Genomic DNA, 14,196 nt, shown 5'->3' with positions numbered 1-14,196 from the left:
CCTCCAGTCAGCCCGCCGCGGCCCTCCGCGCCCGACCGGCGTCCCCGCAGCTCGGTCCCCGCGTCTTCGCCCGCCTTCCCGCTCCGCGGCCTGCGGGAGCCGCGCGCTCCCCGGCGCGGCCTGCTCGTGGGCGTCCGCCCTCGCCGAAGCCCTCCGCGGTCCGCGACCCGCCGGACCCCCGGCCCGACCCCGCCGCCCGCGCAAGATGTCGGCTCGGACGCCATTGCCCACGGTGAACGAGCGGGATACGGAGAACGTGAGTCCACCGAGCCTCCAGCGCGGTCACCTGGGCGAGCCCGGCCTGACCCACCCTCCCTGTCCTTCCCGTCCCTACAGGGGGAGCCCGGGGCGGCCCTCTGCTCGGAGGGGTCCTGCCTGAGGGGATGCGGAAGGTGATGGAGGGCAGAGGGTGTGTGTCCAGAGTGGCTTCGTGAGGACCCCAGCATTCTGATCGTCCCCCCAACCCCCCACCCGAGTGAATGGATGCTTGCTTGGCGACAGCCCACGAGCCAGCCGAACCTCTTACACCTCGGCTGTCCTGGGATCTTTCAGCCCTTAGCTTTTCTGGATTTTTGAGTCCTTTGCAAACATACACCCCACCCTACCCCCCGCATTGCCCCATGACTTTGCTTTTTGTAATGTCAGGTCCACACTGGGTGGCGGGGGGGGGGGGGCACGACAAGCACCTTAGGGATAAAGAGGGCAGTGAAGTAGAGGGGTGTGTGTGTGTGAGTGTGACTTTATGTCACTATAATACTCTCAGTGAAGAGTGGAAGATTTCACTTACAGCTTCTGTAGCCCCAAGGTGAGAAAGAAAAGGTTTAAAAGCTCCAGGAAGCCAACTGGCTTCTCTTCCTCAAACCAAATGTTCATGACTCAGGGACAGGTTTTAAGTACTTCTCTTCGGAGTGTCACAAGGCACATTTCTTTGAAGGGAAGATTTTTCTGTGTCTGATCAAATTGCCCTCAGGAGCTTCTTTGTTTAGTTTTGTTGGGTTTAATTTTTTTTTTTAATCAAGATTGAGATGTTCGCTCGGCAACATTTGAACTCTAACAAACCAAGAGAAAGGCCAACTGTAATTTCATCTTCTGAAACAGGACGATTGTGTTCTTACGTGTGTGCAGGTCCCTTTGCTGGAAAGGTGGTTTTCTGTCCCTGTTGTTTTAAAATCCTCGGAGACCTGCAAAGGGACCCGGAGGCTCCACAGGGTCTGGTCTGATTGCTGACAAGTTTTAAGGAGCTAGGGGGGGATCTAGGTTTTGCTTGGTTGCCCAGAGCTCTCTGGCTGTCTACTTCCCTCATCAGTCCTCCAGTGCTTAATGTACCAGTGACTTCATAGGGATTGTAAAGTAAAAATACTCAAGTGCTTTAGTGTTGTGAGACAAAAGATAGGGGAGGGGAGACAGGCAGGCTCACTTTTTGAAGGGGCAAATGAGGCATAAACATGGTGTTTTATCTAGAGAGTAGGGTTCACGTGTAACACACACACACACACACACGAAGGGAAAAGAACATAATTCTACAGAAACCATTGTTAGAAGAACTAGGAAGTTGTTCCGGTATGCTTTGTCCTCTCCTGTGTCCTACACTTAAAATGATGAAGACACCAGGGCTGTCACCATTGTACCTTATTGCTCAATTTGCACCGTGACTGTTGTTTTAGAGATGAAATGGCTGCATAATTTTCACTGAAAGGTTAAAGGAGGTTGGAGGAAAAGGTAAAGAATTTGGTGGCAGTCGATTTTCAAAGGTAAAGAATTATTATCATTAAAAAAATTTCCTGTCATTTAAAAGTGACAGTGAAGAGCCAAGCAGACGATGACCTTTGTTTTAGGATCAGAATTCTGTGTGTTAACCTAGTGTGGAGAATTCCCGTTCCTTGGTTGTGTCCTGGGTTTTGACTGCTCTGCCTTGTTTTTAGGCTCGTGTGGATAGGGTTCTTTATATAGACACGGGATGGCTTTATAGAAATATGCAGCAAGGAATTGTACCACATGCAGCTTCGCGTGTAAGAACAAAAGACCAGCATGGGCATATTAAAGCTAAGCAGCCATAGATTATAAATTTCGTTGTACCTTCTGAGGATGGTTGGGCCATGGAAACTCATCTGCTTTGTTTCTGAGCATGTTCTTTCAGAGCCTCTGCATGGTCGTTTCTTCTCGGGTACAGCATAGCTGGCTCTCCGTTTAGATTACCTTATCTACGTCCTAATTATCTCCTCATTGCTGTGGAAAACATCCACTCTGCTCTGGCTGTTAATTAATGAGTGTGCACTTAACTCTGATTTTGACCTGGAAGGGAATGCAGAAGGGCTTAGGCACAGCCTCTCCCCACTCAGAGCTGACAGGAGACGTAAATGCAATCCCAAGTGGTGTACAGTAGAAGATTGAGGGTAGCTAGGGCTAAATTGTCTCTCTAAGTGTTCCACGTGTGTATTGAAGAGACCACCGCTGGAGGCTGTTAAATGACCACTGGACTCTTAAACGGCCTTATCCATGTTCCCTACCTTCCATCAGTGAAACAGAGTAACAAGCTTGCTTGTCAGTGCATGAATTAATGCCAGCACTGTAGCCAAAATGTGCATTTGTTTGTAATCATCCAGGACATTTTTAAGTATATCCATTCTTATTAAGAATATCTATATAAAAATATTGACATATTTAAAAAATCTATGAAAAAATGTTCACTTCATATGACTTTTAGGTCTTTTTTTTTTGTAAAGACAGTAGCCAAAAACACTATAACACGATTACTCTTCAACATAAACATTTCTTAATCATATATATATATATACATACATACATACATACATACACGCATACATATACATATATATACACCATACAATTCCAAGAAGGAATGTGTGATCCTGCTGCTCACCTACCACTGTGTAGAGCAGAGAAAGAATTGTTCTTTAGGAACATTCAGTGTGATCTTCCAGAGTGCTCGTAGATGAAGGTTTGTGTGTGCCTTGTTGACAGGCTTCAACTGACTAACTATAACAGGAAACAGTGATTAGTTTTTAAGGGAGTAAACACTTTGTAGTGAAGAAGAGACATGTTACAAAGAATAGAATCTCTGTAAACTGCGTTTGACTTTATGTTGTAACAAGTAGGTCTAGGAAAATAAAAACATGTTTGAAAAACTTGTTTTTCTCTTCTTCTTCTTCTTTTTTTTTTTTTTATGGTCAGGCCACTCTTGGGTAATGCCAGTATGGATATAGGAGCTATACTAAAATATATTACTATATGTGTCTCTTTCTTCTTCAATGAAACAACTTTGTAGATGTTTTGGAAAACCTTTGCTGACACTCCTGCTAGTGGGACAGCAATGCCCTGGCTGATTTTCCGTGTTGAAAAACAATGTGGTGTCCCTTATTAGAGATCAGCATGAGGGAAGTCAATATGATTATTTCTTGGGATGTCTTAAAAGTATACATTTGGCTAGGTTCAAAAGCCCTTAATAAACCTCTCACTGGTGTATCTTTCGGTAGACTGGAAATTCATGTGGCAACTGTAACAAGCTGTTACAGTAGCTTAGGTGGCCAGTGGCAGGTTGTTCAGTGACTGTCATTAGGTGTCGATGGAAAAACAAGTGGGTTGCATGGCTTTCCCCTCCCCTTGGCTCTGCTCCCTGCATGAGTCTAGTACCTGTTGTGTGGCCGTGCTCTTGCTGGCTGGACTGCCTCCTGTGTTGTCCTCGGTGACTAATGTTTGTAAGAGATCAGTGCTGTAAATTCCGTCTTGAATCAGTTCATCAAAGCACATGTTCGACATATGCAAAGGTAGCCATTACATATATCACCCAAGGCTGAAGGCTTCAGAGAGTCAAGTGACCTGCCCAAGGTCACACTAGATTTCTGAACTCTTAAACTGTTGCTCTGCTCTGGCTATTGCTTCTAGGAGGTGGTTTATTTGGTTTGGGCTTAGAGATTTAAAATGAACACATGTGTACCTTAGTAGAAGAAGAACAGGATATGCTATTATTTACTCCTTTGGTCCCTTGCTGCTTAGTCTCCCAGAGTCCCTGTCCTTTTCCCCTTATCAAACACTTACAACTCCTTTGTGGCTTGGCTTGCTAGCATTTGACAAGACCCCTTAGAAGACCGCTTTTGTAGCTGACCCCGAGTGAATGCAAGAAGTCCAGGCTCATGATCTCCAGAGTGGACGTCCAGACAGTCCACTGGGGAAGGAAATACTATTAACATTGTCATTTCTCTGATCTTGTGATGCTATTATTCAATCTTCTTGGTTTGTTTTGTTTGCATTTATTTGAGCATTTTTTTTGGGGGGGCGGGGGTGCCATGGCATGCACGTGGAGGTCAGAGGACAACTTTCAGGAATTGGTTCTTTCTCTCTACTGTGTGAGTTCCAGGGATTAGATTGTCAGTATTGGTGGTAACTGCTGTTACCGGCCTGCCTCTTAGTCATCTCATTAGCCTTGTGTTTTCTACATGTGCAGAATTAGCTATTTTACAAACAGTTTTTCAAATAATAATCCTTATTACCTGTGTCTATCTAAGGCTTTCCTTTGGAGCTCACTTTCTTTTTCCTGATGAACATCCTTGGACATTCTTTTGGTGAGGCTGGGCATGGTAGTATATGCTTACAATCTCAACACTCAGGATGCTGAGGCAGGAGAATCCCAAATTTGAGCCTACCCTGGACTATAGATTAAGACCCTGTCTCAAAGGGAGAATAAAGTTTTTTTTGGTTAGTGATAGCCACTTGTTTTGTTTTGTCAAGACAGGGTCTTGCTATGTAGCCCTCCCTGATTGTCCTGAAACTCTTTATGTTGACCAGGCTGCCCTTGAACTCACAGAGATCCACCTGCCTCTGTCTCCTGAGTGCTAGAGTTAAAGGCATGTGCCCTAAGCCTTGCTTGTAGTTTTTTTGTTTAAATATGAAAATAGTTTGTCTTTATTATTGAAAGACAGTTTTCTCCTTCCTTCAGTCTATAACTGTAGACTGTTCATTTCTTTAGTGGGGGGGGTGTCAGAAAATGGCACCCTATTGTCTATTGATCACATTGTTTCTGGTAGAAATCGTCTGATAACTGTCAGGCTATGTTTTGTATCTTTTTAAAAATTAAAATATAATTAAATAGCAACAGGCAAGTATATTTATGTATATAACAATAATCAAAAAGAGGCCATGAGATGCATGGGAGGGGTTGGAGAAGGAAAGGGAAGGGAAAAATTATCTAATTATATTTTCATAAGAAAAAAGAAAAAAGATAGCTTGCCAGTTATCAGATGATTTCTACCAGAAACAATGTGTGATCAGTAGACAGTGGGGGTGCTGTTTTCTGACCCCTTAAAGAAATTGAACCCTCAATCAATCTCTCTCTCTCTCTCTCTCCTGTGTAATTGTGTGTCCAAATGTATAACTACAACTTGCTCAGTGCGTTTTGTGTTGCTTGTATCTATATGATTTCAGGGCTGGCCTCTTGGTATTGAATATCAATTGGGGGCCTCTTCCCTGGGGACTATGTTTCTCCCTCTCTCAACATTCCTTAGTTGTCTGTAGTCCTTTGTTTAGGGTTGGGGCTTTGTGAGATTTCCTCCTTCCATAGTAACATCTCTATTGGTGTCTGTCTCTTTAAGGTCCCCTTTTTTGGTGTTGGAGTTTTATTGTAGTGTGTTTAGATGTTTGGTCTTTGTATTCATGAATTCATGTTTTCATAACTTGAACTCTGGGTACCGTTCAACTATTATATTTTGTTATCACTGTTTTCCTTCTGGTTCTCTTGTGTCTTGCTTGTTTATACTCAGTTTGCTTACGGCAGAGCTTGGCTCTCCGAGATCTTTCACATCTTCATTTTTCTTACTAGTTGGTTGTTTTTCTAAACTATGAGTTATTTAATGGATACACTCTGCCTTCTGTAGATTCCTGACTTTTATCAGTTTAGAAATGTGTCCACTGTGGTTTCTTTGCATCTTGGCCCTTTTCTCTCTAGCCTCCCTGATTCTCGGTTAGTGATGCTAAACTTTGACTTTGCCCTCCATATGTCTTAACCCTGATTCATGGTTTCTTTCCTACCTCATTGCTTCTTTGTAGTACAATCTGTAGTACAATCTGCAATGCAGTTACTCTGTGTAATGTTTAGCTATGTCTGTTTTCAATTGCATTTAAATGTCTCCCAACCCATCTGTTGACTTATTTTTTAAATGGCTTTTAAAAACACCTTTCTTTGCAGAGATCTGCTTTTGTGAATCTGTAGGTATGTAGATAGTATTGTTACCTGTAAACAGTGTGCTAGAGCAAATATCTAGTAATTTTATGTTGCACAGCTGAAACTTGGCACCTCCTGGCCAGTGACTGCCTTCTCTGACTTTCCTCCAGTCGCTGGCAAACACCAATGTTGCTTTGATGATTTTAACTGCTTTATTCATACAAATGGAGTCATGTAGTATTTATAATTTTGAGATCGTATTTCATCTTTCATGGTGTCCATAAGGTTCATCTGTGTCTCAGTATATGACAAAATATATTTCTTTTCATGAATTAATAATATTTTGGTTGTGAGTATATAGTGTATTTTATTTATCCAGTCATCTACCGATGCATATTTAGTTTGTTTCTACTTCTAGGGAGAAGGTTTCAAGAAACACTGGAATGAAAATATCCCTTGGAGATCTTAATTTCAGTTTTTTTTTAAATAAATACCAAGAAGTGGGGTTGATTGGTTACATGTGTTATAATCTTAATTTGCAAAGGAACTTCCATATTGTTTTTCATAGACACTCCAACTTTTTACATCTTCAACAACAGTGCACAGGTTCTGGTTTCTCTATTTCAGTTCAGAATTCTGGCAACTCTTGTTTTTGGTTTTGACAGTAACAATCCTGGGTAGGGATGTAGTTCATTGCTTAGCAGGTGCATGGTCCTGGGTTCAGTTCTCAGAACGACAAACAGACAAACAAGCAAACAAACAAACAAACACTGCTCATTAGTAACCACCCTAGCCAGTGGTACTTTGTTGGGATTCTGGTGTTTTCTTTTATAATTAGCAGTGTTAAGCCTGTTTTTGTTGTTGGTGGTGGTTTGTTTGTTTATTTATTTATTTAATACCTATTGGCCATTTGTTTATAGTCTTTGGGGAAATATCGATTAAGCCCTGCACATATTCTAAACTCAGGTTATTTACATATTTGCTATTGAAATGGGGGGTTTCCCAGTCTGAGGTGGAGAGTGTTCCAGGTGGAGATGTGTAACTGCAGAAGCTGTCTTCCGTTCTCTAGGCCTCCTCCCTCAACCTTCTCAGGAGCCTTTGTTCTTCTTTCTCCAAGTTGACTTGGCTGCCTGAGCTGCAGTCACACCCAGCAAGACATTGCCAAGCCTATGTCAGGAGCTTTCTCTCTGACAGTTCTTCTAGTGCTACAGCTTGAGGGTTATAGTTAAATCTTTAATCTATTTTGAAACTTTTTTATGTCTGTTGTAGGGTGACAGTGCAGTTTTGTTCATTTATTGATTGTTCAGGATACTCAGAGTCCTTTATGAGTCTAAGGATGTTTTCTGTTTCTACAAAATCATGCAGTTGAATTTTGATAGGGGTTACAATGACTCTGTAGATTGATTCAGGTACTATGGACATTGTGACAGTATTAATTCTTCTAATCTATGAACATGGGTTTGTCTTTCCTCTTTTTTTTCTTTAATTATTTTTCAGCAATATGTTGCTTCTTTGGTTGTTTATTCCAGAATATTTCATTGTTTTGGTATTTTAAAAATTGTCTGGGTTTTTTTGTTGATGGGCTTTTTGTTTGTTTGTTTTGCTTTTGTTTTTTTTTGTTTTTGTTTTTCGAGACAGGGTTTCTCTATGTAGCCCTGGCTGTCCTGGAACTCACTCTGTAGACCAGGCTGGCCTCGAACTCAGAAATCCGCCTGCCTCTACCTCCACCTCCCAAGTGCTGGGATTAAAGGCATGAGCCACCACTACCTGGCCAAATTGTCTGGTTTTTTTTTTTTTCAGATAGTTTCTCGTTAGTGATAAACACACATCTGATTGTGTATGTGTGTGTGCGTGAGAGTGCACGTAAGTATGTGTATGTATATTGACTTTGGATCCTGGAAGGCTTTTGGATTTGTATATTAAGTTTAACAGGTTATTTAGGACATATGTGGGGGCTGCACATAAATGTTTTATCTACAAACATTTAGGTTCCCTCCTTCCTAGTTTGAACACCTTCTTTCTTGTTTGGTTGAGAGTTCAGGAGTGTGTTGAATACAAGAGGTGAGGGTGGTTATTTGCTGTTGTTCTGATCTTAGAAAAAATTGTTCTGTTCTGATATTCACTGTGATTCACTGTGGGCTTTTCACGAGTGCTTTATATTACACTGATACAATTTCCTTTCCTCCTCATTTGTTGAGTGTTGTGCTGCATCTTGCTCAGTGTAAATGCCTGCATATAAAATCTGTATCTATGAAAATTATTCTAGAGCTTATTTTTTCTTGCATTGCTACAGCGTATATTAACTGACTTTGTATCTCGGGTATGACTATGGAAGAGAATCCTTTTGGCATGCTATTGATTTGTATTTGCTTGTTTTCATTGCTTGCTTTGAGAACTCTGTGTCTGTCTATATTCACTAGGCACATTGGCCTGTGGCTCTCCTTACAATACCTTATAATACCTAGTTTTTGGTGTCAGTGTAATGCTGGATTCATAAATGAGTTAGGAAGTACTTTCTCCTCTTTAAATTTAAGAGCACTTGGGAAGACAGGTGCTACTTCTTTGTTTAGACGGTTGCTGGCATGGACAGTGAAGCATCTGCACTTGGCCTTTCTTTTCTAGGTATCTGGTCGCTGATTCACTCTTTTACTACTTGTAGCTCTGTTTAGGTTTTCTATGTCTATAACAGAGTATTTGTAGGTCCATTTGAATTCTCCAGAGGAATGTGTTTAATGTCAACCAATTTGTGTGTTTTCCAATTTTACTTCTGTTCTTTAGTTCTATTTCATGCATTTAGAGCTGGAAAAAAATACATAGTATGATTTGAATCTTAAATGTGTGCTTTAGTGTGTGTGTGTTAGAATGTTATCTTTCATGAAGAATGTTCTGTGTATGCTTAATGAATGATGGCTGCTGTTGGATATGTGGAATGTTTTTCTTTTTTCTCTGTATTTTTTGTTGTTGTTTGTTTTGGGTTTTTTTTTTTTTGAGGCAGATTCTTACCTTGTAGTCCAGGCTAGTCTCCAACCTTAGCCTCCCAACTGTTAGGATTATAGATGAGTCCCACCATAGCAGGGTGGGATGCTTTTGATATATCCATTTTGTCTGTGATGTGTTCAAGTGATCATTTCCTTATTGATCTTCTATCTGAATGCTGTATCCATTACTGCATGCAGAATATTGAAATCTGTTACTATTGTGTTGCTGTCTGTCTTTGTCTCTGGCTCTGTCAGTGTCTACTTTATACACTTAGGTCTTCTGCTGTTGAGCACATATATATTTGTACATGTTAGGTCTTCTCTGTGTGATCGTTCTGCCGTTATCTGATGTCCTTTTTTTTGTCTTTTATGGCAGGCTTTTACATTTAAGTTCTATCTCATCTGGTATAAATATGACTACCCCAGTTCTCTTAAGTTACTACTGAGAGGGATCTCTTTCTCCATCCTCTGACTTCCAGCCTGCAAGTTCTTAAAGGTAAAGCAGGGCTCTTAGCAACAGCACTTAGTTGGATCTGTCTTTTATTGAAGTGTCTGATCCTTTGCATAATGGAGTAACGACTGGTGCTATTTTAAATTGTTTTGTCAGACCTGTTTGTCCTTTTCTCTGTTGTTCTCTTCTTGTGTGCTTCATTAATTTTCACAGAGACATCCGCAGTATACCACATTCTGTCAGCATCTGAGCCCAGTCCTCCAGCCATCCCCGTCAGAGCAGTGACCCACATCCCAGTCTTCTTCCTCATCTGCTTAATTTTAATCTCATTGCTTCTATTTGTAATTTATGAAAGATCTAAGGTTTTCCTTAAAGTACTCTGTCTTTAAAATAGTCTCTTAGTCTGTACTTATTTTTTAATGATTTTGTTTTATTAAACATTTGATATGTAGGCATTTACATTCTGTTTCTGGAAATTCTGTCACCTGACGCTCCTGAACATTTATTTATTATCTGTACCCATGAATGTCTGCCACTCTGGTGTTTTTGTTTCTGGTTTGTTTTTGTTGGATTGTTTGGTTTTTGTTTTTGATTTTGTTGTGTTTTTCTGTCTCCTTTTTTGATGACAAATTCCTGTTCGCCTGATTTTATCTGTGTGAAAATTGGGGGTTGAGGGATGACTTCCTACAGAGAGGCCTGTATCTGCGCCTGTGGGAACTGGTTGACCAGGGACACTCATGTTCAGTCAAGGAGTTTGGCCCTGTGCGGGGTGCAAGGCTTAGAGTTTGACCCCAGGGCAATTCTGTCTTCTGTGGTAACTTTCTACTGCTCTGTCTTTTCTTTCTTTTTTTTCTTTTTCTTTTTATATAAATGTTTGTTTGTTTTTGTTTTGCCTTTGGATGTTTCTTTTTCTTCCAGTTTCACAATGCATTAAAAGTATGTGTTTCCTGTTCCCCCAGGAGTCTTCACTTTCCCTTGCCTCTTCTACACAGAAGGAAGCCAGGAATGAGGTTTTTGGAAAAGCTTCATGTGATTTTTATGAACTTAAAATGTGTCATTTCTGAGACACTTCTACTGCAGTAGTACTGTATACACTTTTTGTTTCCAAGTCTTTTATCTCAAATTTTTAGATTTAATTTGTTCTTTGACAGTCTCATGAATACATGTGATGCATCCCTGGGGACTCTCGCTTCTGCCCTCAGCCGTCAACTCTCCTTCTTCCTGCAAAACCCGCTTCCATCTTAAAGTCATTTTGTGTGGCAATTCAAGAGTTTTAACTAGGGCTGAGTTTATGACCATGGGTTTAGAACTGTACTACAGAGCTTATGGGCTTACCAATGGGACACAGCTGAAGACAGTGACTTACCTCTTCCAGACACTGCCAGTAGTTTAGCAGAGAAAGGTAGGGCCGGTTGAGTGCACTCCCTACCCATAGCTGACTGTTGGCAGGGCCAGCCTTGACCACAGCTGCAGTGATTGCAGTGGCTATGTCTAGAATGTGGCATATCACAGCCCTTCTTCCTGTCGTCTGGTTCTCAAACTATTTCTGCTTCCTCTATCTTTCCTGAACTTTAGAGAGGGGGTTTGTCATTTCTAAAATTATAATGGAGTTTGGAAACTATTTGTTTTAGTTACTAAATGATTGACTTTCAAAAATTGCTGTTTGTCATCAGGAAGGTAGAAGTTTGCTAGCAGAACTTTCACTGACATTTATTATTGATAGATTGTTAAAAATCTGAATATCATAATGAATTAAGTGTAACTAAATAAAGTGGCCTACTAAACCCACTTCTGTGAGGTGCTTTCTCGTTGAAATCAGGTATTGCCAGAAAGTGAGCTTACAGCTTTCTGCCCTTCAGTTTTCTGTCTCGTGTTACTAAACCTAGACCACATCAAGAGTCATTTACTTGTGCAGTCTTTATTGTTTGCTCACCACAGAAAAGCTTGTCCTCTTAGAAGTCAGTACTCTGATGCTTTCACTCTTCATTTTACTGTACTGTTTCCTAGTGTACATAATCTGTGAGGGACTTCATATGTAGTTAGTAAGTCACCATCCTAATGGGAGTCCATAGTTTGCATAATCTGTGAGGGACGTCATATATAGTTAGTAAGTCACTGTCCTTATGGGAGTCTATAATAAAACAGTTTAGTTTAAAGGCCCTTGAGCTAAAGTTTAGAGGTTATGCTGTAACCGTTGTCAGAGTTTAGCCTTGCTCTAGGCTTGCCTATGGTCAAACTCTCTTCCTAATTAAAGTGGGGCTGCAAACCAATCAATGTTCCTTCTGTATATTTCCTAAATTAATCTTTTCTATAGTTTTATATTAATGATTTAATGAACCAAAGTCCTTCATTTATTACCAATATGATGAGTTTATGAGGGGGAGATTGTTCCTAAATCACATCCTAATCTCTCAACACCCACCACATGTTCTTAGAGCTTTTCTAGATTAAGGCCCGGGGAAACTTTCCCCCAACCCTCCTGCTACAGGCATCCACTCAAAAAGCACCGGTTCATGTGCCAATGGAGACTGCACAGGTCCATCTTTCATCAGGGTACTGTAGCTAGTGGCTACAGTGAGTAGGAAATAGGGAGGCAAAAATGATGACTCTCCTTTTATAAGCAGTGACAACAATAGAAAATACCAGGAGACTGTCTGCATGAGGCACCTGGAGCTCCCAGAGCAAAGGGGTTAAGGAAGAACACACCTTCTTCCCTACATTTTCCAAGCTTTATGTGGCTAGCCATAGGAGACTGGACACAACATGGAAATAAAAGACCAGAAACACCCAAACAATAGGCGAGCCCCACCGTGCCCTTAGTGCCTTGGCCATTTTACCAGCTTAGTTTAAGGAGTATACAGCCTAGGCACTGTCCAATATCTTCATGACCTGCTGGTAAAGGGTGTGGTGACAGGGTTAGCATGGCTACTACCTTCCTCCTGAGGTCAGAGGTGCAGCTTTCACTGCCTGAAAGAGGTTCTCTTCTATTCCCTTTTCTAGTCTCTTCATCCTAATTGAAAATGGTTAGGAGACAAAAGCAATGAAATCTGAGCCTTGCTCTGGAGCAACTCAGCCCAGAGGGAGCAGGACACTGGCAAACAAGTGCAGTAGAAAGTTACAGCTCCCTGTCATCTGACTGGGGAGGACAGGAGACAAAAGCTGCTGGAGAAGGTGGAAGGGGACTCCCTTGCCAAGCTGCTCTGTGGAAGTCACACTGGTGAGGAGGAGGGGACAGGGCAGGAGACAGAGAGGACTGGATAGGGAGTAGAGGGGCCCAATATCCTTAGCAAGAACTAGTCCAGGGGCCACCCAGCACTGGGAGGGTTTAGTGGAAGGTCAGCTTGATTAGACTTGTAGACTTGGAACTTCTGTGCCGTGAACACCCCAGACTTGAAATCCAGCAGACTGCTCTGTCGCTGCCCATGGAAAACTTTCACTATCACCCTTTTTTACAGAGACCCTTTTGACACTGGGGCGCAGTGAGCAAGAGTCAGTGTCCGTGACAGCTTGACCACTATAGTTGGGCCTCTCCAAACTATGTCAGCTAGGTCTTCTGTTTACTCTGTACTTGCTGGCCAGTCTTAGCACAGGATCTCACTAGGACATTAGTGAGACACTACTCAGGATCTGACAGAGTAGTGCGTCCTCTCCTTTGCTGTCTCTATCTTCTTAGTCTTCTTCTGTCCCCTCAACCCTTCATGCTCCTGTTGATCATACCCTTTCTTCTACATTGGAGTATTACAGTAATCTTTGAATAAAGTCTTCTTCATTGGTTTTTCCTTTTAAAACATTATTTTTGAGATTATAACACAATCGCACCATTTCCCTTCCCCTGCCCTTTCTTCAAGCCCTCCCACACATCCCTCCTTGCCATCTTACAAATTCATGGACTCTTTTTCATTAATTGTTGTTATATGCATATGTGTATGTACATTCTTAAATATAACCTGCATAATGTCACTTGAATATATGTTTTCAAGGCTGACCATTTGATATTGAATAAGCAACTGATCTGCTCTTCCCTGAGGAAGGTTATTTTAAGAACCATAAGAATCGAATACATTTTTCTTTGCCATTAGTTAAGAGATGATTCTCATTTCATAATGAAATCTCAAATAGGTGTCTCTATGGTGGTGTGTATTAGGGGCAAGGTTAGAGAACCCTAGGCACTCAGTTACTCAGTGCTCAGAAGGTAGTTTCTGTAGACTTAAAGGCGAAGGCACACTCGCTGATAGAAAGGGGCTAGGACCATAATTTTAACTTTCCTAATTCTGTGACCCTCTAATACAGTTCCTCATGTTATGGTGATCCCCAACCATCAAATTATTTTTGATGCTACATCATAAATGTAATTTTGCTACTGTTATGAATTGTAATGTAAGTATCTGTGTTTTCTAATGGTCTTAGGCAACCCCTGTGAAAGGGTTGTTTGATAGCAAAGGTTGAGAACCACTGGGCTAGAAAGGGTTAACACATGCTGAAGTTGGTGACATGCTGTCGGTCTTTCTGCTTCTAGCCAGTGTTGAATACAGTCAACCTAGGAGGAAGATTGTTTACCTACTGCTTTTTCTCTGAGTTGGACTGTCTATAAT

At 41.4% G+C, this 14,196-nt stretch overlaps 1 protein-coding gene across 2 annotated transcripts in view; it reads left to right on the top strand.

The window, feature by feature from the left end:
- Positions 1-183: 183 nt before the first annotated feature.
- Mark1 (microtubule affinity regulating kinase 1) overlaps positions 184-14,196 on the top strand; it is a 111,344-nt gene continuing 97,331 nt past the window's right edge. For both annotated transcript variants that reach the window (XM_028758123.1, XM_028758114.1), the window contains exon 1: positions 184-256. In XM_028758123.1, coding sequence (XP_028613956.1) covers positions 206-256 — 51 coding nt within the window. In that variant the 5' untranslated portion in view covers positions 184-205. The remainder of the gene's footprint in view (positions 257-14,196) is intronic.

This window comes from Grammomys surdaster, unplaced genomic scaffold (assembly GCF_004785775.1).
Source record: "Grammomys surdaster isolate TR1022 unplaced genomic scaffold, NIH_TR_1.0 130, whole genome shotgun sequence".
Classification (NCBI taxonomy): domain Eukaryota; kingdom Metazoa; phylum Chordata; class Mammalia; order Rodentia; family Muridae; genus Grammomys; species Grammomys surdaster.
Note: the sequence above shows the minus strand (reverse complement) of the source record. Positions and strands in the feature narration are given on the sequence as shown.